The sequence below is a fragment of the Amblyomma mixtum genome, chromosome 5 (assembly GCF_055824585.1).
Source record: "Amblyomma mixtum isolate Tamu chromosome 5, ASM5582458v1, whole genome shotgun sequence".
Classification (NCBI taxonomy): domain Eukaryota; kingdom Metazoa; phylum Arthropoda; class Arachnida; order Ixodida; family Ixodidae; genus Amblyomma; species Amblyomma mixtum.
Window position 1 is genome coordinate 27,622,188 of NC_143016.1, and position 27,955 is coordinate 27,650,142.

A 27,955-nucleotide genomic window follows, 5' to 3' on the forward strand; every position below is an offset into this window, starting at 1 on the left:
CGGACGATTTTGCTCGTCGTTGGTACCCATCCGATTAGTGTTTACGCACTAAAACTACTCGTCCCCTCACAGTTTCTGTGAAAGCACTGGGTCGAGAGAAGTGACTCCGCCAGAGCCCCTCCACGAGGATGCCGAAGACGAGGAAGAAGGCACCGGCTGGTGCTGCGCGCGGCCGGCGCTCGCGGCGGGGCAGAAGAAGAGCAAAGATTCCAGCGGACGGCGGCTACCTTTCCCCCGTCGTGCGGCCGCCATGGCGTTTCCCCACCACGGGCTGACGCTGCACGACGCGGACGAGAAATACAACATCGCCCGCAAGCATCTCCCCTTGAAGGTGAGCGAGTCGCGCCACTCTTCCCACCAACCCGACCGCGTTCTGCCGGAGCGTTCGGATTCGACCAGATTCCCGCAAGTGCCGGGTGCCCTTCAGCCGCTTTGAGGTCGTGGGAGGGTCCAGCACGCTCGGAAATGTTTGTGCGTTTAATCAGCGGGGCGCCAGCTGCCAACCATTTTGCAGGCAAACTGAGGGGATGATCAGAGAATTCAAAAGGGCAGCTCCGGGTTTTTTTCGAGGTCATCGAATTCTAATGAAACTTATATTGTAGGTTTTTCTTCCGTTCCTTGTCACTTACATCAAGTTCGGCAGCCTTGTGACATTTCAGACCGATTAAAATCAATATTAAAGTTTGCCTTTTCCGTTACCTCAGTGCAGGCGATTTCTATGGGCCACACAGCATTTTGGACGTCACATACATTCCTCACGCGTTGATACCAGCTGCTTGCTTTCATAACAAAGTTTAGAGGCTTGTACTTGGCCGTCTCAGGCATTTCATAAAAAAAAAAAAAACTCATCGTTCTCAGCTGCTACTTAGCCATTCAAAGCGCATAGAGTATCTTCTTCGCTATGCGTAGACAGCTGGGCTAGTTGGTAGTTTGTAACACTATGACTCATTTCTCCACTCCAGAGGTAGAGTACACTCGAACACGTCTATACGGAAGTAAAAAGAGAGCAAATTGTTTTCTAGCTTATTCCCTTTTTACTCCTTTCTGTTCAGAGTGTAGACACCACCAGCGTCCGTGGTGTCTACCCTCTCTCTGTTTGTGTGTTTTATGAGCGCTGAAAAGATGAGCCATGGTATTTTTGCCCCTAATGTTTGTGACGTCATCACTGCATCATGTGATGTATCAGCCCTGGCCTCGAACTTAGTTTCAGTTTCGGTCTGCTTTCTTCTCAGTTCTAAAATGGTTCTACACGGTATTAAAAAAAAAAAAAAAACGGTTTGTCGTGACATAGAGAGGGGTCAAATTAAAATGTTTGAAAAACCCCTGCAGTTGTCGTTTTAAAGGATCCCGACCCCCTCTGGTCGAAAATATGCTTGCCTCCGGCCTTTGTCAGGCATCATACCTGGAAAGCACAGCAAAAAAAAAAAAAAGATGCTAATTATCAGCAGAGTTGCAGCCGTCGCAGTCGAGCGTCATCCTTCTCTCTGCCGTGCTTGCTTAGAGTCGGTTTCGTCTATCCGGTCGACAAGCCTTCGAAAGCGAAATTTATTATTGCGAAGCAATACTACTTTCGCTACCAACTCAGCCCGTGCCGTGCCGCGGTCGCATAGCCACGCTTGACCTTTCGCGTGACCTCGCTGCGGGACGTCATACCATCTGTGTAAAAACGAGACCCCATCTCACGCCGTCGCCTTGCGCGGCGCATAGCCACGGCCGCGGCCTGACTGCGCTCTTCTCGTCAAGGCCATGAGATGCCGCCTCCAGCCTATACGCTTTGGCAGGTTGCAAAGAGAAAGCATCAGCGAGCTACGGAGACAGAAGAAGAACGAGAAGAACGGCAGCAGAACCACGTATTGCTTCGCAATTACTAGGCTTAACCAAGCTAAGCCATAGCCAATTTTTTTTCTTGCGTTTTTAGATGTAGGCGCGGAGTATGTCAGACGTCTGCGTAATGGGCCTGCATGCTTCCCGGCTTCATGGTATATGCGCGAAACATATCAGTATTTGAGTGTGGGCCGCGGAAACTCGCCGGCAGATTCCGACCAAGCTGTGCACCCGTGTTCACGGTAAATGAGGAGGTAATTAGTGATGTGTACGACAAACGAACGACCGAACAGTACCAACACCACGTAGAGACATAAAATAACCAGCATAGCGAACTGAAATGCATCTTTTTTTTTTCCGCTAAAACAAACATCGCAACGAAAAGTGCGATAACAACTAGCATACGACGAGAAGTCGCCCGTCATCCGCCCGTGAACCAGTATGACGGACCATTTAAATGCAATCCACTGCTGCTTCACAGTGAAGGAGGTTCGCTTTGTCGGCAGAGAGCGCGAATGGGCCCTGATCAGAAGTTCCCCCTTCTTACAGGGTGCGCATGGCTAAAAATTGCGAGGACGCTTTGGCAACTAAAGTACTGAGAGGCGAAAGCCGATGACACTATGCCATGACATAGAGTTTCTTACTATTACCTAGAGGGAAAGCTGGCGACCCCTCTATGGGAGTTTCAATGGAGACCCCTCGAGACCACTTCAGCCACCATGGGCGCTCAAAGCATCATGGGGCGGTGAGCTACTTGTTGCGGAACTGCAACTTTTGGCCAAAAAATAATAAAAAAATGAAGCTGTTCGATAACTACGAATGTCCTAACACTCAATATCTTGTCTAATGATTGCAACAAACGAGCAGAAAAGCATTTAAGTGCAAAGTTTGCCTTTCTCATTGGTTGGGCGTCCAGTTTGCATATTGTTCCTTTATACTTGCGAAATGGATCCAATATATTATGTCTCTGAGTACTGAAAGCTTTTCGGGTGCCACAAAAACTGGAAAGAAGCAGGGAAAGCGAACGAAAACTAACAAGAATACAGCTAGGAGCGGCACTTTCCATTCCGCTTCAAACCTTTGTGGCGGCCAGCGCTGTTCAAAAAACGTTGGCTCAAACCAGAAAGCGCGCGTGTCGAGACCGGCCGTTACCACACCAAGACGGCAGCGAAAAAAAAGCCAGTCGACACACCTTGCCCAAAATTGTGAAGAGAAAGGCCGGACAGGAGACGGGAGTCGAGTTTGGGGAGGAGGGGGGCTACTGCCAACAGCAGTCCAGTCCGACTAAAAAAGAAACTTCGGGGAGCTTTCTTTGTTGTTAGTCACCCCTGCCCCGACTACGGCGCCGCGTACAAGGGGGGGGGGGGGGGGGGGGGGGGGGAAGACGCCGTCAAAATGCGCGGCTGTCTACAGCCCCGAAAAAGCAACTGCATGCACGCTTCCGCTGCGTGTGCGCTAGGCGCGGTTCTGATTGATAGCGCCCAATCTCGGTACTGGGTGAGTGAAATGGGCGAGTGAAATGCGTCTTCGCCTGAGCTTTTCATCTTGAATTTTCAGAGTGGAATAACTTTCGTTTGCGTGCTCCGATTTCAATAATTCTTTTTGCTCTGGTCTCTGGAAAGCATGGCGAATCTATTGAATGATATTAACTGGTACTGAGGAAATCATCGCGGTGCCTTTTGCTTTAAGGGCCATATACCGTAAAGCGACGTCTTTTCCTCCTCTTGCAGCCTGGGGCCGTAGCATGGAAGTTCGGCTCCATGTACCTCACCGTCCCGTCCGTCAGGGTAAGCACTTCAAAATTAGTAACTATAATGCATGCACCGCTTGAAATACCGGCTTTGTACAGAGGAATAAAATGCGAGGGCAGAACCTGGCCATCCTTCGCAAACCAACAATCCTTGAAACTAATTTACTGTCTGCTGATTATATCTGCTCCATACCGCAGTCGGACTGAGGCGTGGTCGCCCCCTTGCATGCATCAAGGTCCATGCACTTTGCCTAATCAAGTTGGGAAAGGGGCATCCTTAAGACCCCAGAGATCATACATCTACAAGGGCTGCTTAGCGACCGTAGTTATACTATGAGAAGTGATAAATAATAATCTGGAAGGGTGTCAGGAAAGCAGACACTCACTTGAAGATGTATTGACAGAGTTCAAGAGCTGTGGATAAAAGTTAATCCAAAAGAGCTTAGTAATCTCTGATTTGCCCTTATTAGTAACGCATTTGACGAAATAAAACTCATGAATGATGACTGAAGGATGTTGGGATTAATAATAAATACGAAGGAAACTAACGCGCATTAAATAAAGTTTAATCTGGACGCGGTAGGGGAATACATTTATTTAGGGCAGGTATTGATCGCAGGTCCAGACCATTAGAGGGAAAAAGCTAGTTCGGAGTGCATTTAACAGGTATTCTCAGGTAAGAAACAGCAACTTACCAATATCCGTCAAGAGGAAAGTATTTAAAAGCTGTATCTTGCCAGTACTCATTAATTGGGAGCAGATTTGGAGGCTAACGAAATAGGCTTGAAATTAAACAGCGCACCGAGCTATGGAAAGGAAAATGATAGGAGTAAAACTAAGAGACAGGAAGTGAGCAGAGCGGGCTAGGGGACAAACTCTAGTTAATGATATCGAGGCTTGCATGCTCATCCCGAAAGAATTTAACTAACATGATACGTTGCTAGACTAGTTGGGAAACATTGTTCATGGCGTACTGTGTTAGGTTTAGGACTGGTCAGGCAAAGGCTCGGCTTCGTAAAAACAGGCTTAATAGTATGAAAATATGGCTAAGGCGAAGTAATGTCATTACAGTCGCGGAACACGGAAAAAAGCATATCGCGTGGAGGCTCACAGAAAACGAAAAAACAATCAATACAAACGACCACGAAAGAGACACAGGAATCCCCGAAATAGTGCACTTATTTGTTTCTTTCCCATTCTTTTCTTTCATGTCTTATCCCGTCAACAGCAGTCGAATTTTAACGGCATCAAATTGCAAAAGCGGTCATGTGCTGGGCCCACGGCGCGTTTTAAAATATTGCATTCGGTGAAAATTAATCAGTAGCCTCTTCCTTCAGTGGGCCTCATAACACACAGGCGCACAAAAAAAAAAAAAACCATTAACGATTAAAATTTTTTTTACTTATTATTTCCCCAAGAGAGGCGCGTGGCTCACTCCGACGTGACTCGGTGAGCGCCGTAGAGTTTCTCAAAATACCTAGAGCAGGGCCTCTAAGCACGTGGCGCAATGGCCCTATATATTTCGGCGCTCGGTCCTTCCAATCGTGGGTCTCCTACGTGTAGGCTCTTTTGAGCTGCGGATGCTGCGTGTCAGGCACGTAGCCAGGAAATTTTTTCGGGAGGGGCTCAAGGTAATTAGTTCTAGCTGGCGAGGGGGGGGGGGGGGGGGTAAACTTTTTAATGCGGAAGCATATATTTCTCTGTCGCGTCAGCAAAAAGTGTCCGCAAGTTTTGTCCGCACGATTACGTCGTTCTCTTAAGATAAATGTGTGAAAGTGTGATTGTGACAGACAGCGTGTGATGAAATGTTGCCATGGGAAAAGTTTGGTTGACGAGGTGCCATTAGTTGATTATTAAACGCGAAAAAACGCGAAAAATGCACTTAGACGTCAAAATAGCCATGTACGTCGATATAGTATGCGAACGTTTTGCTTTTGCATTGGACGTCGATATAGTAAATAGTCGTCAGAACACCCACGGACGTCGATATAGTATGTGGATGTTTTGCTTTCGCATTGCTTCAGTGCGGGTCGCCGCAGTGATTTCAAACTTCTGACGGGGGGGGGGGGGGGGGGGGGGGGGGGGGGGGGGGGGGGGGGGAGTAGGGCGACAGGCTTCCTCGGGCCCCTCTAGGATACGTTCCTGCTAAGTGTGTAGAAACTGAACTGCGCGATGCGATGTGTTTTAATGCGATAGCATTAAAAAGCACGTCGGGAGCGAAATTCACCGTCCGTTGTTCTGAAATTTACTGATTGGTCGAGAGAGGTCATGTGTACTCGTGGGATTATCTAATGGGCTACGTTGATTGGCCGAGAGAAGTCACGTGATGTTGTGACATCTTCATAACCTGGCCACCGGTTTGTGGGCAACCTGAGGTGACAATTAAATTAACCATTGGTCGAGAGAGCCTTGTGACGTCGTCACAACTTGTCCATTGGACTGTGAGTAACATAGTTTCTAGAAACCAACCTAGGTAGCATTAGAGTTCACTTCAGGAGCAACCCGGGGCCATCCGCCACCACCAAATTCGCTAAAAAAAAAAACCTGCTACTGGAGCTAGCTATCCGAATGTGGCGGTTGATGGACAGACAAATGCAAATAAACTGTTGCAGACACATGCAGAAGTTGCAACAGAAGCTGCGACAAATGTGAAGTCTAGTACTATCGCATTCCATTCTTTAAGGTGATCCTGTCTTTTGAAAGACACGTGATGGCATAGACCGCAACTATTTATTGGGAATTTCATTTCTTCTTGTGCTCATCTCTTGGCCATCACAAAAAAACGTCCAGTAACCGTTCGGATGACGTCTCATTATTTGTCTCTGCAAGCCCTCCATTTTTCAAATAGCGGTAGTCTGTATGTATGAATCATGGGAGATACAGCGTAAATACGACATCGAATGAAACCAAAAAAAAAAAAAGGCGGCAGTTTCTGAACTGATTGGTAACTGATCAGAATCAAAATCTTAAAACTAGGGCTAAAAAAACCTCAAATAACAAAGGTGTTATCTGCGTTATTAATTTAACTGCAACAGAGGTAAATGAAGTATGAATTAAAGAGAATGTTTCGAAATAGTGCACTTTCCATCACGACGAGGTTGGAAATCGAATTGAAATGCACGTCTTAAATTTTAGATACCTGCAAAAAATGGCGTGGCATGTGCACCGAGTAAAAATATTTTGCTGCATTTCACCGAACTTGATTTAAATATGCCGGACCCCCGTCGCATATGTCGCGCCAGTAAACAGAACGTATCAGAGAAGGGCTCAGTCCACGCCTGGTTACGAAGTCAACGGATGTGGAAAGATACATACAGGAGTAAAGCTGTAACTTGTTTCGGTTCGAAGTGATTAGTTGAGGCCCGATTTTTTTTTTTTCATCACTACTCTTGGCAAGGAACAAGCTCTCGAAGGTTGTTGGCAGGCGGGTGCACACTGCGCGTCTACAACACCGCCAACCCGGAAGATGGGTGTCGGCAGCGTGCAACGTGGAAATTATGCCTTTGGATTAACAAAAGCGGGGAAACAAAAACCTATGCCTCGGATCTGCACTTCAGATGGCGACAGCAGTAGTTGACTATTGTATATTATGGGTGATTGTTTGTATAGCGATGTAGGTCAGCCAGGACTCACGTATGTGCGTGATCTGAGGGCCATATTTAACATTTAAGTGTCGGTAGAGTGGAGCAATTGCCGACAGATTCCGCAAGGCTAACCAGACCCGTAGCTTGCAACAACCTCAAGTCTACTTAACCTCAACACAAACAGCGCCGTCTTCGCGTTTCGAAGGCTGCTAAAGTTCGCAAAGTGTTAGTTTTACGGGTCCCTGCGGCCACCGTTCAGACATCCAAGCCACCAAAACGGCGTGTCGCATTGCACATGTAGCTTATCAAATCTCTCACATAGCAAGTGACACCTGGTGTCTAAAGTTACGGGTAGGTTCCGCCGCCACCCGGTACTACTTTCGGGCAATCACCCGCCTGCTCTGAAGGGGAATATCACATGTATGGCAGCCTCATCGCCGTTCTGCTGTGATAGTGAATCGATGAAATGCAACGGCGGCAGCGACTGTTCCCGTGGGGCGTGACAAAACAGCGCATCGCCCTATTGCGCATTTTCTCCATTTAGGCGAATGCGACGCGCTTTTGGATATTGATTCGACGCATTTCGGTTGCACTCCCGCAGGTGATGTTCGTGTTCGACACAGAGGACGCACAGTGCAGTGTGCTCCGGGCGGCCGCCGAGAAGATGCACTACGAGTGCTCGCTGGCGTCGACCTCGGAGGAGGCCGTCAACTCCTACCTCATGCGGCACCCGCACCTGGTGTTCGTCGACGCGAGGGGAAAGAGCGAGATCGATCCCCTCTCTCTCTGCAGGTATACGCCACTCTCTCCGTCCTCTCGCTTCACTTTCCCTTCACACAACGATAGCCAGTTCTGTACTCGCGTCAACTCAGTTCAGCTGGAATGCAATAACAGTAAATTTTAGGCGGGAACATTCAGTCCTGGGAACGTCTACTTACTGTTATTGAATTCCGACTGCACTTAGTTTTTCTCTGCCGTTATTACTTTTCTCGTGACTGATCGTTGGGGGTCACTGTGTTGTTCTGGTCGCTATTTGAAACTGAGTTCCGCTTTTTTGAACTGCAACAGTACAAAGAATTGGGCGTGTACAACGAACGCAACAGCGGTTGTACAAAGAAGGACGACGCAAGACGCTGAGCTTTTTAGACAGTTGTGCGAAATGCAGGAAGCAATCAATTGATGTATGACCTAACCAGAGTGGTTCACCTCTCGTGTTGCCCAAAGAAAAGATGTACCAACAACATCAGCAGCGGTGACACACAGCTGTCGCCGAGTTCTGCGTCTTTCCCAGCGAGGGAAAGCGTGGTAATTTTTTTTTCACTTTCTCACACGACGCGCCTTGTTTTCCGCAAGCAGCCCATTGAGAACCTCTACGTAAGGCTCCCAGGCAATCGAAGCCCAGCAAAGAGCGGGTCCTACCAAAGGAACTACCATCCCGTCGAAAGCAGGTCTTCGATTCCTTGTTCCCCCCGTTCCTCTTTTTTTTTCTTACTCCACCTAACCTATTCTAAGCACACACTACTACACACCATGTCATGAGCCAAGGATGAAGTACACATCCTTTTTTATTATTGCCATAACTATATTAGCCACCCCCACAGACCTCATGAATCATGAATGGCAGTTTACCAATATCCCTCAAGAGAAAAGTATACAACAGCTGTGTCTTACCGGTACTCGCCTATGGGGCAGAAACGTGGAGGCTAGCAAAGAGGGTTCAGCTTAATTTAAGGACAACGCAGCGAGCTATGGGAAGAAAAATGATAGGCGTAAAGTTAAGAGATCGGAAGCGGACGGAGTGGGTGAGGGAACAAACGCGGGTTGACATCCTAGTAGAAATCAAGAACAGAGGGGCTTGGGCAGGGCATGTAATGCGAAGGCGAGATAACCGCTGCTCCTTAAGGGTAACGGAGTGGATTCCAAGAGAAGGCAAGCGTAGCAGCGGGCTGCAGAAAGTTAGGTGAGCGGATGAGAAAGAAGTCTGCGTGGATACGGTGGCCGCAACTAGCGAAGGACAGGGTTAATTGGAGAGACATGGGCAATCCGTGGAGAGACATGGACATGGGCCTTTGCCCTGCAGTGGGCGTAGTCAGGCTGATGATGATGACTGACCTAAGTATATTTTGATTTCAGGTACCTCAAGGGCATTAGGGTTGGGGCGAGAAAAGGCCACCGTGAGGCGCCCCCCATTCACCCCTTGTCCTTTCTCTTCAAGAGTTGCCAACAACGTTAGTCCGACCACTGGCCTGGCAACCAGGTTTTCAACCTTCGAGCGATGAACATAACCGGAATTATTAGGCTAGATACAAAAACGGCAGTGCTTGGACAGTTCATTGTAAAGGCACGTCCGCTGGTAGTGATTTGCTCTTAGTCCTGTGCAGTGCAAAAGCATTCGTCCAAAATACAACAGTAAGTGCTCGCCGGGGAACGAGCCCTTTCGTATACTTGTAAGGGAGCGCTAGCTTCCAGACTCCGAAGGCAAAATACCAAGGCACTGAAATTGAGGGGCTGCTGCTTCGATGATGCAACGCCTTAATCTATAGACTTAATTCTACGCACTTCACTGCCTGTCATATTGAAAAAGATTCGCGACAGATAGGAGGGAAATCTTGGCGGAAGTCTGAAGATCCGGGGAACTTAAAGGCTTAGGGGATATGTCTAAAGACGGGGGGGCAAGTCTAAAACTGACAGCTCAGAACTTAAGATTGGCAGTCCAAGCGTGCGGTTTGGCTGTTTTCTTGTTGAATTTGACTTTTTTTGGGGGGATAGGGAGCAATGGGCATTCCCGGAACGTGTTCGCATTTCCCTATATATTGCGGTCTGGCAGCCTTACGGCGTCTGTCAACCCATACGCCGAAGTTTAATCTTCGTCTCCTCCTTTTAGAGCTCTCTGCACACACTTCGCCCTGAACAACTGGCGGCGTATTTGGCATCGCCACTTCTCTCTCGACTCGCTTAGTCTCTTCCCGGCTCCATACCCCGTCAAGCGTCGACGATTCACCGAGCGAAGTCTTTCGCTGTCTTCGCTAGAAGAAATTGCATTTTTTCTCTCACAACGATGCATGCTTTAGAGACTATTACCACAGGTTGTTACACTTCAGAATCTACTCGTGTTTGGACTTGCGGTCGTTGATCCTCCGTCTGCCGCGGTGACTGACCGACTATGGAGTTTTGCTGCTGGACACGAGTTCATAGGGTAGTATTTTGGTGCTGTAGAAACACACTAAAAAAATGCCATGGCGTGTTCCACGGACTGGCTGTGGCTATTGCGAGTAAAAAAACATTAACGATAGTCTTTTGCTCGTTATACGCTAAACAAGCGTTGAGGAAAGGATGATTTAAAAATCGGTTTGATTATGAATGCATGCCAACCATTGTTGGGTGCAAACATTTCTTCTTCTTTTCTACCGTACAGAACACTGCGAAGTTTCAAAGGCTGCGAGTTCTCCTGCATCGTAGCCGTCGTAAAGAAAGGGTGAGTGTGCGAGTTTTTCTTTTTTTTTTTTTGCGTTGACTTCGTGCCAGCTATGGGACATATATTACCTTTTCGTCAGCCTAGTTTTGAATTCGAATATATCTCGGCTTAACTATCAGTTGTTATCCTATTACTGACATACACTTCTGTGACCCTACCGCGGTGGTGGTAGTGGAAAACCTTAGCTCAAAAGGAGGTTCCCTGTGCGCGGAGGCGCTGGCTTTGAGACATGCATGCATGCATGGAAAAAAAAAAAAAAACTCAGGAGAACGTGACGTCACGCGGCCAGCCTTCGCAGGGCAAGTGCTCACGAAGCCGCTCCCTCCCACGGTTTTTCGCCCTCCGAGTCAGTCCCTAACTTTTTGGCGTTTGTATGTTATAGTGCGCGCGTATGCGGCCCATGGCGGAAGCGTTTACAGCAAGGAATTTCGTACAGTCACTTTGCCGCGCTTGTCAGCGCATGTGCGCGCGCAGCGATGACCGATATCACCACTCGCCATCACGCGGTGTGGGCTTCGCAAATGTAATTGAAAGCTCTTGAGGTCACGACTCAGATATTTTGCAATTCAGGAGGACCTGAGCTGAGGGCTCACCGCCCGATAGCGCGGGCCCAGTTTAACAGGATCACATGACTGCATCTGGTACGTTCTCATTGGCTAGAAAGAAGTCACGTGTTAGGTGAGCTGCGATGCAAGGTTTTCAGTTACGGCGGACACACTACAGCTGCTGTACTACAGGGAAGGGCTCCAGTTAGGGCGAGAACGCTGAGCAGTATTTTTTCTTGCTTAATGTGAATTCCTTATCACAAGTTACGACTGGCATTTCCAGCCTGTGCGACCGTTCCTGAAGGTATCTGCCTAGAGTAGGTATACGAGAGCACCTCGGTATATAGTAAGCACAGGAGTTGGTCAAAAGTTCCCACGCTGCCGCAGGGTTTGCTTTTGAGACTTGCCGTGGGGGGATTTGCGACCCTTTCGAAGCTGAAAATCTCTAGGTGCTAAGGATTCTCATCCACACCCATGAAGACCGTAGCAGCTCCACTATCACCGTCAGTGTTTGAATATGTTGCTTAAAAAGAAAACCCTATTGCCTTGAGACTTGACCAACTCTGTACTTATTGCTTATTCCGAGAGTAGGTATACGAACAAAATGATCAGTCATGTTCGTGTTGCTACGTGCCCTTATTATACGCATGTTTTATTGACTCATTTCCTAGCCTTTACGGCCTCCATTCCTGCGTCCTCTTTCTCTCACCTATTCGCTGTTTTCGTTTTCATTCCTTAGCTGTTTTTTTCTTGTGGGAAGCCGCGATATGAGTCACACTTCCGACGGCTTCGGAAAAGCCCCCGTACTCAGACTACACTGCCTGTAAACGTATTTGGAAGCGATACAGGTGTACACAAAGGGAATGAAATTTCCTAGTTGAGTACTATTTTTCGGGCGCGCTCAGCCCCCAAGGTATACGAGAACGGCGGGATGCGGTGTACAGATATCTCTACTTTTTAAGTAGAGACAGCTGTTGCTGGAGAAATGACGTGCCGAGAGTGCAGCTTGCACTTATTACAGTTTCGCGAAATGCCGAAAGTTGTGTTGCTCTTCGTACAACGTGCGATCTGCAGGGGGTTTTAAGGAATTGTAACTCGCGGTCTCCTATGTGCCGAAGTGCAGCATAGTGTTCGCTCAGACGTTGCAACTGAGCCATGATTCTTTTTTTTTGTCCCGGTCTGTAGGTTGGCTGAGAGGGAGGAGGCAGCGATCATTCCGCTGCTCACATCCGGCTACAACAGGGTGAGCGTTTTCGCCACGGTGGTCCTACTAGAGCTCGCTTCGGAGGCAACGCGAACACTTCTGGGCTCTTGCGCAACTACTGTGGCTTGCAGACGTGTCACGGGCTCGCACTCTCTATCCGCAGTGGTTCCTGGAGTCGTGCTCTCCGGGCGTCTGCCTGAACGAGATGGTCCAGATCGAGCACAACGATCTGATCAACTTGTGGAAGCTCATGGCCTCCGAGGCACTCTTCTCCGCGCTGCAGTCTGCTCGGGACGGCATCATTGTCACCGGACCCAAGCACGAGATTCAGGTGGAAACGCATTTTCGCAGCCTTCCATCCTTACTTTCCTGTAGGCCCTTTTCCCATGTTCACAAACAATCGCGAAAACGGCCGCGCTCTGAGACAGTGACTTAAGTCTCGTGACGAGAGAACAATAATGGACATTTGGAATTCGGTGCCCGTCGCGTGCACTGCTTTGATCTGTAGAACTGTCGCAGTTTCACGCTAGTCTCAGGATCGCATACGTGTTACAATAATACCGATTTGCAGCCGTACTTCCTCCGATGACCTAGCATTTTAATGTCCGCATCATTAGTCATGCAGCGTCGTCGAAGCGTCTGGCATCTATTAATCATACAGGGGTAGGATTGGTTTCCACATTTGTCGGAGGTTCTGTCGCAACTTCTGAATGTGTGTCCGTCGTTTCTTCGCAATTGTCGGTTCATCAACCGCCATATTCGGACTGCTAGCTGCCGTAGCAGGTATCCGCTATTCTGTGACGGTGCCTACATTGGCATGTATCACATATTGTGAGTTTTGATTTCGATTACCTGTCTAGGTTGCTGTCTAGAAACTAGGTTGCTCACAGCCGAGTGGGCAGGTTATGACGTCACAAGGTCAAGTGAGCGCTCCCGACCAATCATTAATTTAATTGCCACCTGCCACGATGGGCAGGTTGTGATGACGTAACAAGGTCACGTAAAATATCTCTGCCAATCAGCGAATTTGTTGACACCGGACATCGGCGGGGTTTTTGTGCAACAACTCTAATGCCATCGCACCTACGTGCTGGCTAGTAGTAACGGTGCGGGACAGCTTCTCTAACTGCCGTTGCAGCGCACAGGGTCCAGTAAGGAGCGGACCGTTCTAGCTTTGAGAAACCAGGCCCTCGTTACTCCCTGTATCTTCACAGTGTTCCGTGCTTTTAGTGGGCCTTATTACACACTCTAGATAAGACTAAGGAAAAATGTTCGTCCCTATGGGTCTAACTGCATTGTCACATCGATTGGTCTAAATGCTTGGAAGCAATGGTTTCTTAGCTGCACATCCCCCCCCCCCCCCCCCCCCCCACACACACACACACACACTTCCGCCTGGAACGCAAAAGCTAGCGCGGCCAGTGTGCTTACGCTGCTACAGCTTAAGCCAGAAAAGACTACAAGAAGGGATACAAGGCTTAGTTCCTGGGCAGAGGAACCACCAGCCTGTTTGCCGCCGCACGGAAGAACTGTTGGTCGGGAGAACTACCGTATTTTCCGGTGGATAAGACGAGGCTTTTTTTCAAAAATCTTGCTGGTGCGTCCTATACAAGGGTGCGTCTTATATGCGAATTTTTCATCTTTTTTTTTTTGCGAGTTCATCGATTACTCCGGTTCATGCTCAAGCTTTTTTCACCTAAAAAATATCACTACCAATAACGCGGTTGTAACACGGTTAATACTTCAATACCGGGACCGCCGTGCGCGACATTCTAGGTGATCTTTATCATGAAACGGCGGGGATGACGACTTCCGGGATCACAAACGCGCGGCTGTTTCGGAGGCCCCAAGCAAAAGTAATGAGAAGCGCCAAAAGGTGGTGACAATCGCGCTTCTCGCCATTGTCAAGACAAGCCGGCGTTCTTTTTTAGTCACCCTTTGCAACTTTTTTTGCTCCATGTACGTAGTGCATGTTTCACCCGAGTTGCTTCCAGAAATGGGTGAACCTTTTGATAGCTCATCTGAAGATGAAGACTTCGAAGGTTTCAAGTAGAAATAAAATGTTGTTATGGACATATGGGGAGCTGTATCGTTTTTTCTTTCTTTTTTGCTAAAACGTCGACGGGTATGGCATGAGTGTTGCCTTTTTCGATCACTTAGCGTTGCTTAAGAATTGCTCACAGGTACGGTGCATTTCGCGATAGTCGCGCAAGCATGTTTAATTAAGCCTCACTAGCCTAACTGGGTAAACTGGGGTGCGTCTTATACACGGGTGCGTCTTATATACGAACTTTTTCAGTGACACCTTGCATATATGGCAGGTGCGTCTTATACAAGGGCGCGTCTTATACACCGGAAAATACGGTAAGTGGTGCAATCAGTTTCATTTTCCACGGTGTGCACGTACGCAGTTTATGAACAGTGCTGCTGAGAGGCTGGTGGGCTACTCCGTGGAGGAAATGTTGGGCATGGACGCTCAGGAGCTTTACCGCAAGGACGCGCTGAACGCTGACGTCGCCGGCAGTATCAGCACGCAGCTGGAGAGCGGCAAGGAGTGGAAGGGCACCCTGTTCCACAAGCGAAAGAACGGGGAGTGCATCCCCGTGGTCAGCAAGATCGCCCCTGTGGACCTAAACATCTCCGGGTAAGGATTGCCTTGGTTGCTGATTGGCCCTTGAAGGAGCAAATTATGAACGTATTGAAGAAAAAAAATTACTTCTACGTTATGTTAGTTAATATACCTACATATATCCACATATACCCAGCGAAAATCAGACAGATTGGTATGTCGCCAATGAGCAGCAATTGCATATGGTTTGTGTGCAGCAAGTCGGAGTTGCGTGAAAGGACAAATTAATGGCCCCGAATCAACTCAGAGGCCCAGAAACATTAAACAATTTTTTTGTGAATCTAGAAAAAGTCTCGCTATCTTGCCAACAAAATTTGTCAGAAAGTGAAAGAAGAGAACTTGTTGGACTGTGATGGAAATCGCACACTGGCGGCCGTCATTTTTGTCTCACAGCGTTCTCACAGTGACTCAAAACATTTTAACGGAAAATTCTGGCTAAGAATATGTTTGTATCAAAATTTGTATGCAAGCTTCATTCTGTACACAGTACACGGCGTGCAAACAGTATGTCGCGATTTCACGGTACTGCGCTTCATATGTTTGACATACCCTCTTTAGCGAATGATTGGTCATCAATGTGTCTCATGCAGGAAACAAGACTACGTTGTGTACGTCAAGGAGTACCCTTTCTTCATGGACAAGCCGTTCCCGCTGGATGGTGGTAAGCTCCCAGGCATGCACTGGGCTGAGCATGCTCGGATACCTTCGCAATAGCGACTGCAGTGGTGTTAAGTATGATAGTGTGGCACCACAGCAACTGCTAAGGCGGCTAGTAAGAAACAATGGTCAAAATGTCGACCAGCTGCCCGCAGCCAAGACTGGCCATTTGGATATGGGCTTGGGGGAGGTAACGATGAAAATACTATTAATCTCGTAGGACCGCACTGACTTCTTCGTTTAAATACCATTGATACCCAGGTAACCACAATTTGCAATGATAATTGTTTAAGGAACTTAGTGCATATCTAGCCCAAAAGGGTCTTCACCGCGGGTTTTGTACAGGATTCCACAAATAAGACATTCTAGAAAAACCATGTGATGTGTCATTTGGGAAATTTCCTCTCTTTCAGGGATATTTAGGAACAAAATTTAACGAAGAGGTATCTTCATGGGTTTTCAGGGAGCTTTAAAAACAAATTTTCTCGTTTGTTTCCAAATTTGTGGATTTTCCGAATGATCGCAGGGAAGAAGGGCCAGAAATAGGGATTGTTGGGTCTAATTAAGGGAAATTTCTGTTACTGCATGTGACCTCGCTGTAAAGGACGCATCAAAATTGCCGGGCGCTAATGCAGCCTTTTCCTTTCTACCGACAGTTGGTGTGGGCAGGCGACAGTCGTTTGCGAAGTCCAACCTGATGGCGATTGAGGCACCCATAACTAAGGTAGGTACCCTCAACTATCCGTAGCCAGGAGGAATATCTCATACGCTATCGAAAACCTATCGAGTCTCCGCCAACGTTAGATGCCGAAGTAGCGAGCATGCCTTTAATAGCAGCATTTTAATACTTGGTCAAATGTTTAGGGGAATCCCCTAAGGTGGAGTAGATTTGTAATAAGGGAGTAATTACTCATTGGCATCCACCCAAGCGCAGCCATACGGCTACAAAGGAAAGCTATACAGCTTTCTCAGAAACTTCGTGTAAAAAAAAATTCGTCCTGGTCCGGGGTTTTTTGGTCGCCCTACCAAAAGCTTGCCTTCCCGGTTAGCTCAATTGGTAGAGCGACTGCTCCGGTGAAGCGGTGATCCCGGGTTTCAACCCCGGACCAGGACGAATTTTTCTTTAACTACGAAGTTTCTGAGAAAGCAGTATAGCTTTCCTTTGTAGCCGTATGGCTGCGCTTGGGTGGATGCCAATGAGTACTCCCTTATTACATTTTAATACTTGTGGTTATGCAGACCAAACCACTCAGAACTTTTAAGCTCCATGCAGCTTCTTCACAGGTAGGCGCTTCGCTATAAATAATTTCGATGTATTCATTCGCTTAATTGTCTTCGAATTTAAATGAAGTTATGTCTCTGGTCCTACGCCCCATTCAGGAAAATGCGTCCGTAGCTGCGCCGGCTTTTCTGTCGAAAAAACGCAAAAGTTGAGAATAGCATGAGCGATGCCCGCTTCAATAAGGCCTTGTGTACGGGTTCTTGAAATATTGGCTCAGAAGCACTTTAAGCTCTAACTAAATATACCGTAACTTTATTCACTTACTTTTTAATGTCTACGGCTGCAAGGTTCGTTTTTTAAGGGCATTTTTACCGTAGCGCTGCCTGTCCTCGCTACCGCCAAACTCGGCACTCACCTGTGACGGACAGAACAGGAAGATTTCAGAGAGGGTCACTAGCGCTGCTCTGTTCTGTGCGCAGGTCCTCAACATGCTCGTGGCGACTCAAGAGAACAACCTGACGCCAGCAGCAGCCCAGCAGATTGAGCGTGTTGTCGACATCCTTCGCTCCACCGAGCTGTTCAACCCGCAGATGGGCGTCGGCCAGGCGAAAGGCGACGAGCAGCCGACATCGGACCAGGTTCCGCCACTTGCCAACGTGCGTTTCTTCTCTGCGCTGCGCTGTCTTTTTGCTGTTGTACCGAAGAACGTGTTTATAGATGGTAACGAAGAACGCTCGCGCGTTTCTGATAACGTTTTATGAGCAGCGCTTTTTCGAACGTCAACTAAGTTGTTGGCTAGCTATCATGCACAACTAGCGCATGCCGACAAGCAGTGATGACTATCTCAATTTCTTCAAAGAAGAGAAGCGTTAGTTTTATTCAGTACCTCCGCAAAATCTCCCAATGCCATGGCTATGGCCAGTGATTCTGTTGCGCACTACATTCCAGAATTAAATTTCTCGTCTAAAGGTGATGCAGGTCATTTTAAACAAACAAAAGAAAAAAACAGCTAGTTTCAAAGGTTCCCGTGGCTAAGCATCCAACGTTTTTGGGCACCCGGCGAATATGATTCGTCTTCTCAAATCTTCTGAGCTGCTCGAAGATGACGCACTGAGATAACGCACGTGATTCATCACTGCTTGATTTCAATCAATCAATCAATCAATCAATCAATCAATCAATCAATCAATCAATCAATCAATCAATCAATCAATCAATCAATCAATCAATCAATCAATCAATCAATCAATCAATCAATCTAGTTTTCCCAGAAAGAACTGGAATGGTCTCCTGGGCTAAAAGCTGGGTGAGCAGCTTGACGGGGCCCTGGAGACCGTTACATGGCAGAACAGTGAAGTTGAGAAAAAAATGATGTGCATATATAGCAATGTACACCGTACGCAAAAAAAAAACTAGTTGCGGCAGCATAATACAGTATGTGATGCATTATATTTGCCAAAATGAGGTAGGAATAGTACCAGTTGACATAAATAACAGTACAAAATTGTATACAAAGGAAGCACAGTAGAAAAAACTAAGTATAACATTCAATGTGGTTCACAATTTTATGAAGTACTGGCGCAATTTCTTAGGGTTTAGACGAGTTGTTTTTGGTACATATTAAGCATTGATGGCAGGTTATGTGCTAATGACTGATGTTTATATGTGCGGAAGTGTGGGATTTCTCAGACATCTTTACTTCTTGTGTGTATATCAGTGCTGCCAACCTCCAGAGACGCTTCTCCCCGAATTTGCAACCAAAAATTTCCTACATTTTCCTAATACGAAAAATAGTGTTCAGTTGTGTATTGTAAAATTGTATAATTGTAAATTTATGCGTAGTTCAGTAGCAAGTTTTATCATGCAGCTACCCTATTACCAGACGTTGGTAAGCAAATTAGCTGTAAATTTGAAATGAGGGATGTAAAATGAAGAACTTCTGCATGAAGCTACAAGATAAACCGTAGCGCTCTTTGGAAATTACAAATTAAAGGCTCTATATCGTATGTCTTTTTTTTTCACTACGCAAGATATTAGTAAACATGGCATCGGCATGTGGAATTAACTGATTTTTTTCCCCTCATGTTGTGTCGGTTTAGACTTCAGCCGTAGGATACCATGTACAAAATACCTGGAGGTCACTTGAGAAGTGTACGGAAACTGATACAAAATCTGCTTGTTCATTTGCTGTGATTGCTCTAGAGGGTGGCTGAGGTAACATTTTGAGTCGATTAAAACAATGAAGCAGTGATTGGCTTTTGTATGCCTCTTTTGACCTCTACTCACTTAGTTCGTCGTGGTAGAACTGGAAGTTATGATTTTGGAGGGTCTAACGTCCAAAAGCGACCCAGGCTATGAGGGATGAAATAGCGAAGGGCTCCGAAAATTTCGACCACCTGGGGTTCTTTAACGTGCACTCACATTGCACAGTACACGGGCCTCTAGAATTTCGCCTCCATCGAAATTTGACCACCGATGCCGGGATCGAAGCCTCGTCTTTCGGGTCAGCAGTCGAGCGCCATAACCACTGAGCCACCGCGGCGGGTGAAATGGGAATTGTTCCCTTAGTTAAGACTAGCTCAGATTTCCAACACGGCACTCCTTTATAAAAAAAAAAAAAATGGGGCCCGTGTTCTTTCCTAGTTATCAAAACAAACATGCGGATATGCTTACTAAATAGGAATTTCACGTCTTGCAGCGAGCTTCCAAATACAGCGTGAGGAAGGGGCGCGCGTGTTGAGGGAAGGCGGTGGAGCGCCAGATCACATCAGCGGGTGCCACTGGCCACGTCAGGGACCATACAGCGACTGAAAATTGAGCAGCGCAGCGCTGCGAAATATTTGTAACTTGTTGGAACATCGCCGCTCTGACTGCTGGGGCTGCGATGGCTCTAAACAGCTTTTGCGCTGCAGCAAAAAGCGTTTTCACTTGCATGTGAAACAGGCTTTACTCGAGCGCGCGGCGGTGTTGTGCCGGCCTCAGTCATTTGTAGAGAAAAAACAAAGAAAAGCTTGTACTGTCTTCACAATTTTAGGGAGGAAAAAAAATAATTCTCCGAGCAAATGAAATTTCCCTAGATTATACAAAATCTTTTCCCCTAAACGACGTCCAAATTCCCTAGATCAAGAGAAAAATCCCTAGGGTTGGCAGCACTGGTGTATATCCGTGCTACGTAGTGTTTAAAATGCCAGAGATCGAGAGTAAGTTCTTGACTTCAGTAGAGGAAAAAAAGAATGTTTGGAGTAATCGATATTTGTATAAGTTATCACCCTTATGATGTTAAAGGAAAGAAACTCATCTTTGGTACTGGATGTTGGTTCAATATTTTCAATGTAGCGGATAGCCTTTTTTGTAACAAATGGAGTTTGTCTAATTAGTCTTTGTTGTCGTGGCCCATACCAACGAACAGTAGTTTAAATAAGAATTGAATAAAGCATTATATACTTGAAGTTTAGATTTTACTGGAAGCAGTCTCCGACAACGCGATATCATGCCTGCAACTGAGGATAGTTTTTTCCTAAGGTAGTGAGTGTGTGCATCCCAGCTTAAGTTCTGAGAAAAATGTACACCGAGGATTTTATGAACGACCACAATTCTATGTTCTGGCACTGAAAATTAATAGGCTGATATATTTCAACAGGCTTATTTCGGGTACGGAATATAATTGCTTTTGTTTTCATTGCCTTTTTTTTATTACGTTGAGTTGAGACCATATGGATAGCTTCTGGGGGACTTCATTGCATTTTATTATTAGTCGGTCCACATTGTATTCGGGAATAGGTATGGTACTGTCGTCAGCATATATTATAAATTAAACCGTGGCATCTATGTTTACAAGATCATTTACATAAATATTGAATAATAACAGTCCTAATATGCTACCTTGTGGAACGCCGTGAGTAATTGGTAGGAGGGAAGACATATCACCGTTTACGTATACACACTGAGTCCTGTGGCTGAGGTAGAACTCCAGCAGGGCCAAACAATTACCGCGAATGCCATATGACTGCAGCTTACTAAGGAGGACTTTGTGATGTAAGCAATCAAATGCCTTGCTGAAATCTACAAAAATGGCAGCAGTTAACAAATTATTTTCAATATTCCGCAAGATATTTTCTTTGGGCGCTAACAGAGCTGATTCCGTTGATCTGCCTTTCCTAAATCCGTATTGTGCAGCTGTGATAACGTTTTCTTTATCGAAAAATTTTGTTATCCGAGTGAAAATGATTTTTTCAATTACCTTGGAGAAGATAGGAAGCACAAATATTTGGCGGTAGTTAGTAGACAAGTTGCGTTCGCCACCTTTAAAAATAACAGATAATCTGGCTGTGTTCATTTTCTCAGGAAAGGTTCCAGACTCTAGAATTAAAGATATGTGCAAGTAGAGGACTAATTATCGGTAAAACGTACTTGACTTCTCCAGAGCATGCGTGTAACATCACCGGTAGCACAGGTGGTTACCACGAGTCTGTGCTGCAGGCATTGGCAGCCTCGTACGCCTGAATTAACCCCTCTGATTTGATTTGATTACCTCTCTGATTAGGGCAGAGAGCCTGCCACATTTGAAGACTGTGGTCATGACTTTTAATCACCAAGGGAGACGCGATAATACGGCCCACGTTTTCACAAACCCACAGCAAGCCTACCATGATTATACGGCCGGTGGATCCACGAAAACAGCAGTAGAACTGCTTGCTGCTACACCGTTACAAGGCCATCATCGAGGAGTTACTTGGACACCGGTTCATGCCGGGTTAGAGGGCAACAAGGCGGCTCATACCCTAGCTCGAGCGCTGATTAACTGAGCAGGTTCTTTCTATCCTCACATCACATCCCTTCCATCCACATATAGCGAACGACTAGTAACACTACGTCTTAACCGCCGGTGATACCCTACACCACACAAAAAGGTAAGCAGAGCAGATGCTATAGCCGGGCGCCAAATACAGACAAACTCATTCTGAAACCTTCATACAGATGTATCCTACTCAATACACTGACTCCTGCCCCGCCCTGATGGGTCCCTCACCTTTTCACGTTTCGTGGGATTGCGAGGGCAAGCCTGAACCCTTAAAGACGACACATACGTCTTACGAACAGTGGGATGCTCAGATGACTAGCGTATCCTTGGAAGATCAGCTAAAGGTAATCGACCAGGTTCGTGAAGCAGCTCGGGCCAAAGGAGTTGTGGAATGAAGACCCCACCCATCTGATCTCTCAAGATCATAACTCTCAAAAACTGTCTCTCGATACAGCTTCCCCCTCTCTCTCTGAAAAGCCTAAACTCGCCTATAAAACGGCGAACTTTCCAGTTTGATGGTGCAATATTCGTATCTTGCTCTTAGGCGATACCGCTTGAGTTATAACCGACTATAGTTAATCTATAGCTCCATTTAATGCTAACAGTTTTGCTCAAACACATTGTGGAGACTTGAGCAGTATAGTTTGCTTATTGTAAAATGTTTACTTATGTAAACGAAATACCCAACGGCGCTAGCTTTTGGGCGGCTATCAGTCATGACTGGTGAATGATTGCCGCGGTATAGTTGTCGTTATTGGAGGAGACACTGGGATCAAAATTAAATCTTGAGCGATAGAAACGTGAGAAACTATCGTGATTCTCGCACGCGATTTTGCATTTCCAGAAGCAGTGGCTGTGGTTGTGGCAACGACCACCCTACTAAGCACTCACATTTCTTCGTACAGTTCTGCTACCAACGCGTCGGCTTGGCTGCACCAGGACGACAGTACACGTGGAGCGCCGGCTGACATCTACACTCAATGTGCTGCCCCTTCATCGCTTTAGATTAATGCGCCTTGGCTTTCACCGCTTGGTTCATCTCCATTGGGCCTGCGTGAATCCGGTAGCCGCTCTATAAAAGCTCGGACGCTGCCGGCAGCACCTCACTTTACTGCAGTGGTTGCTGCAACGACCAGCCTATTAAGCACTCCTCTTTCTTCGTACAGTTCTGCCACCGATGCGTCGGCTTAGCTGCACCAAGACAATACATGTAGACGGCCGGCTGGTATCTACACTGAAGACTGCCCGCTCATCGCTTTAGATTGACGCGCTTGCGCCGTCGCCACCTAGTCCATCTCCACTGGGCCTGCGCGAATCCGGAAACCGCCCTATAAAAGCTCGTACGCTGCCTACAAGACCTCACTTCGCGGCAACGACCAGCCTACTAAGCACTCCTGTTTCTGCGTACAGGTTGGCACCCTTCTTTGTCCGTTGAACTATTGACCGTCTCCCGCAACTGCTGTCATAATTGCCACGCCCATCACTAGCTAGGCGGATAAAAGTTCTGGAAAATGCCTTCCAGGGACAATTGTATACACGGTAAAAGCACGGGCTGAGCTCGATGCTTATGCTTCTTTGGTCACTCCCGACAGAAAAATAAATGAGGATATGTATTCCAGTAACGAATGTTTTGAAACTATGATAGCCGAGAATACGGACCTGAAGGCTCTCATTAAAAGCTTGAGTGCACGAAGTGCACAAAAATAAAACACAAAGAACGTGTAAGTGTCCTGGAGCAATGCTCGCGTAAAAGCAACATAGAAATAAAGAGTATTCCGTGCAGCGAGGGCGAAGATTGCGTAACCATCCTGGAAACTGTTGGCACAAAAATTAGATGCCCTGTTACCGCCAAATGCATTGACATGATACACCGGATTTCCGCAAGAAATGATTCTGAAAACCTGATAGCCCATTCCACTCACCAGCAAAAGCGCCGAATTTATCAAGGCAGCTCGAACGACCCGGCTACAGACTGCTGATATTAGGTTCCAATCTAATCTGTAAACAGCAACCTTCGGACACAGGGAACAGACTGCTGATATTAGGTTACAATCTAATCAGTGAACAGCAATCTTCGTCAACGACCATCTGACACAGGAAACGTCTCTTCGCAAAGACAGTGGAACTGAAAAAAAGCAAGAAATGGCAGTTCCTCTGGGTTGATTGCATAATCAAAACCAGAAAGTCTACTCACCGAGGTGGCTCAGTGGTTAGTAGTATCTCGTATAACCTAGGCGTATTCGAATACCTTTTGTTAATGATAACAATCTTCTCCAGTTTTCATGTCGCCGAGACCATACTAATCCAGATTTTACTAGATTTTCATTCAGAAGTAACCTCCCCCTTCCAAACGTGCGCACTAAATATGAAATCTTCAGCTGAATTGCATTTCTCTCTGCATTTCTCTAAGCGCTCATATCGATCTTCTGTTCTTGAATCATTCCAATGCTAAAACCTAACGAAACATTTCGATGGTGACAAAAAAATGCAAACAGCGCTAAAGAACTGGACCAGAAAGAGGAGAAGACAAACACGGCGCTGAACTTACAATTGGCTTATTCAAAGAAAGATGTCAGTTTATACCTACAAAAATGGACACACAGGCGCACAGTCATACATCCATGTTGAAATAAAAACTACAAAATGCCACAATATTCGCACGTGTTGTACCTGCCTTCCAAGCTGCCCTTTGTGCAGCAACGTCATTTCTTTCGCTGACAAAACTAAAGGAGTTTTGCTAACGCAACCATTCAATTTTTTTCATGATATCGAATGCTTCGGCGACTTCTCTGGTAGTCTTGTCACTATGAAAAAATAATTCTTTGTCGTCAAAGGATGGTACGCATTTACACACACTGCAATGTTTTGCCAGGTTCGTGTCATTTCTATCCAATGAACTGGCATGCTCCATAAGTCTAATATTGATGCAACAGCCTGTCTAGCCTATGTAAGAAAAACGACATAATAGAATTTGGTACACAACGCCCATTTTGCCATTAATGGACTTATTCACATGGTTCACCTTACAGGCAGTCTTCCGTTTGAAGTGTTCCTGCTTTCTCTGAATTGCTTCCCTAACTTACCCAGCTTATTAGGAGCAGAAAAATAACCTTCATGCCATACTTGGCCCCTACCCTCTTAAAACGAAGCGACAACGCGTGCACATGAGGCATGGCAGCAATTTTTTTTCCCGTCAACATTTTCTTTGGGCTGTCCCGAACATTTCAGTGCTATTAGAACCTTATTGGAACCAGCCACAATCACTAAACATTTGATGAATAAAAGATTTTTTTAACGGCCATACCAATACATCTTGTTACAATTCCGAATTTCACAACCTTGGAATGACAAGACGCATAGTACAAGAGGTTTTTCACTCCTAGTGTATTGCCAGCATACATGATTTGACAAGAAGGTCAAATTCAGATCTAAGAACTGCAAGACGTTCCTCTGAGGGAACTCATGTGTAAGCCTCAGTCCAGACACATGCCATGAAAAAACATCAAGCAACTCAGGCATACATTCAGCACCCAAGAACCTAACTAGAACCAGGGAGTCGTCCACATACCGAAAAATTTGAATATACCTTCCATGTAAGTCATATTTTCCTGTCAAAATAACTTAGAAAAATCTTACTAAGAACTGGGGCTATTTTTCAGTTCCAGGACAAGTTCCAGGAAGAACCCAGTGAAAATGCCACAATCATTTGGAATACGCATTCATCATTTTGCTCTGAGATGCAATTCTGAACACATTGCAGAAGTTTATTATGGGGAAGAGAATAAAATAAATCGACCATGTTTATGCTAAAACCAGAGCGTGAAGCCTCCTCTTTCAAGAGAAACTTTTCAACTGCCTCCGAGTTTGGCACAACAAACAGGTCAGCAACGGAGTGTGCTGACAAATGCTTATTAAGGTATGACGATACCACTATACTTGCCAAGTTTGACGCTCTGAGACTATTGCTCGAAAAGGAACGCCAGGATGATGTGTTTTAGCCGAAAAGAAAATTTCAAGCACAGAGCGCTCTGCATCCTTAACTTTATTTGCCAAATTTAGAAGTTAAAAGCCTTTCAATAATGAAAGGCATTTTTCTTATTCTGCACCGGATCCTTTCTAGTCACTAAATGTTTCCTTATTGCCTCACATGCTTTGTCTGAAAACTGCTTCTCAAAAAGTACAACAAAGAAGCCTTCTTTGTTGGATTGCACGACGCGCAAACGACTCTCACACAAGAAATACACCAACGAGCGAAACATATTGTTACGCCCTCCAAGGCACTTGCTACTGGCTACAGAGTCAGCACACTCCGATACACACCTTGGTCTGTCCTCGGGCTGAGCCTTAGAAGACACGTTACGGGTGAAGGCCAACTTTTCAATGCTTCTCAGACCAGGGTCGAGACAGAACTTAGGTCCGAGGAGCAAGGTCTTTTCGGGCTTAGAATCCAAAACGACGTCTCCGAGGACCAACAGCTTTCCTTCCGCAGGTTTCCTTTTTTTGCCTTTCGTTAGAGTTGGTCGGACCGTGTTCCAAAGGAATTCCGTGAGATGATTAATGGTCGCACACCACTCGCGAAACACACGCTGATCTCGGCATTTGTCCGTAGTAAGTCCCTGAACAGTCTCGCCTGGCGCCACCACTCACTCTTTGGAATTTTGCATCTTCTCCTGTTGTGCCCCGTAGACGGACGTAGCCAGCCCAAAGCGCTTGTGTATCCGAAGGACAGCTATCGTAACGATAATGCCACAAAGCGTTGCGGCCTCGGCAGATACACACGGCGATGATGGACGAGAGTACAACCGGGCTTGACAGATCGAGATTTTGACACATAAAAGATGCCATGTACACCCTTCCAATTTTTTAATTGCATCACGCGATCATCAACCGTTCGCTTGATCAGCGCCCTATGACGGAACAAATCGGCAAACTTGCCGAGAGTTGCCGCATGCGCACGAAGCCCAGGCCGTGGCGGCCGTCATCTGCCAGGCTGTTCCTGCAGCTGCGCGCTGCCCCCGACCCTTTCCTTCGATTACCGCAGCACCTGGTAATTTTTTATCTCCCGCTTATCAAAATCGTGGGCCACAGCCATATCCGCATACAGCTGCAAACAAGACAAGAACAAACGAAAGATTGATCGCAAGGTTCGTTCGAGAGAAGCTGAGTAAAGCTGTTTGCGGCTGGGCGGCATGTGGCTTCTCCTGAATATCGGCGACGCGTATGCCAGCAGTATTGCGGTTGAAGGAAAGGGTTCGGGGTTGTGCGCAGCTCCTGGAATAGCCTAGCAAACGACGGCCACGGTGACCGTTAAAAAATCGGGAGGGTTTGCAAGAAAAGAACTGTAGGACTGCAGTTTGGGCGAGTTGGTGTTCCATGGTGACAAGAAAAAACGAAGCGACAACGCTCTTAAAACGATGCGACAACGCGTGCACATTAGGCATGACAGCAATTTTTTTTCCCGTCAACATTTCTTTTGGCTGTACCGAACATTTCAGTGCTCTTAGAATCTTATTGGCACCAACCACAAGTTCTGGGCAGTCCAAAGAAAACGTTGACGGGGGGAAAAAAAGCTGCCATGCCTTATGTGCGTGCGTTGTCACATCGTTTTAAGAGGGTCGGGGCTAAGTATGGCGTAAAGGTTCTTTCTTCTGCTCCTAATAAGGTGGGTAAGTTAGGGGCAGCAGTTTAGAGAAAGCAGGAAGGCGTCAAACGGAAGACTGCCTGCAAGGTGCACCATGTGAATAAGTTCATTAATTGCAAGATGGACGTTGTGTATCGAATTCCATTATTATGTGGTCTTACATAGACCAGACAGGCCGTTTCATCAATATTAGACTTACGGAGCATGCCAATTCATTGGATAAAAAAAGACCCGAACCTGGCAAAACATTGCAGTGTGTGTAAATGCGTACCATTTTTTGACGGAACAGAATTATTTTTTCATAGTGACAGAACTACCAGAGAAGTCGCCGGAGCATTCGATGTCAGAAAATCGAATGGCTGCGTTAGCAAAACTTCTTTAGTTTTGTCAGCGAAAGAAATGACGTTGCTGCACAAAGGGTAGCTTGGAAGGCAGGTACAACACGTGCGAATAATGTGGCATTTTGTAGTTTTTATCTGGACATCGGTCTATGACTGTGCGTATGTGTGCCCATCTTGGTAGGTATAAACAGACATCTTTCTTTGAATAAAACAATTGTAAGTTCAGCACCGTGTTTGTCTCCTGCTCTTTCTGGACCAGTTGTCTAGCGCTGTTTGAATTCT

At 46.4% G+C, this 27,955-nt stretch overlaps 1 protein-coding gene across 1 annotated transcript in view; it reads left to right on the forward strand.

Moving 5' to 3' along the window:
- The first annotated feature begins 250 nt into the window (after nt 1-250).
- The window catches only part of LOC149341602 (high affinity cAMP-specific and IBMX-insensitive 3',5'-cyclic phosphodiesterase 8B-like), a 40,905-nt gene continuing 13,200 nt past the window's right edge, over nt 251-27,955 (forward strand). Inside the window, exons 1-10 of the mRNA XM_089542000.1 lie at nt 251-331; nt 3,555-3,611; nt 7,760-7,950; nt 10,574-10,633; nt 12,364-12,421; nt 12,546-12,713; nt 14,794-15,026; nt 15,602-15,672; nt 16,325-16,392; nt 17,370-17,546. Of these exons, the coding sequence (XP_089398126.1) occupies nt 251-331; nt 3,555-3,611; nt 7,760-7,950; nt 10,574-10,633; nt 12,364-12,421; nt 12,546-12,713; nt 14,794-15,026; nt 15,602-15,672; nt 16,325-16,392; nt 17,370-17,546 (1,164 nt within the window). The remainder of the gene's footprint in view (nt 332-3,554; nt 3,612-7,759; nt 7,951-10,573; nt 10,634-12,363; nt 12,422-12,545; nt 12,714-14,793; nt 15,027-15,601; nt 15,673-16,324; nt 16,393-17,369; nt 17,547-27,955) is intronic.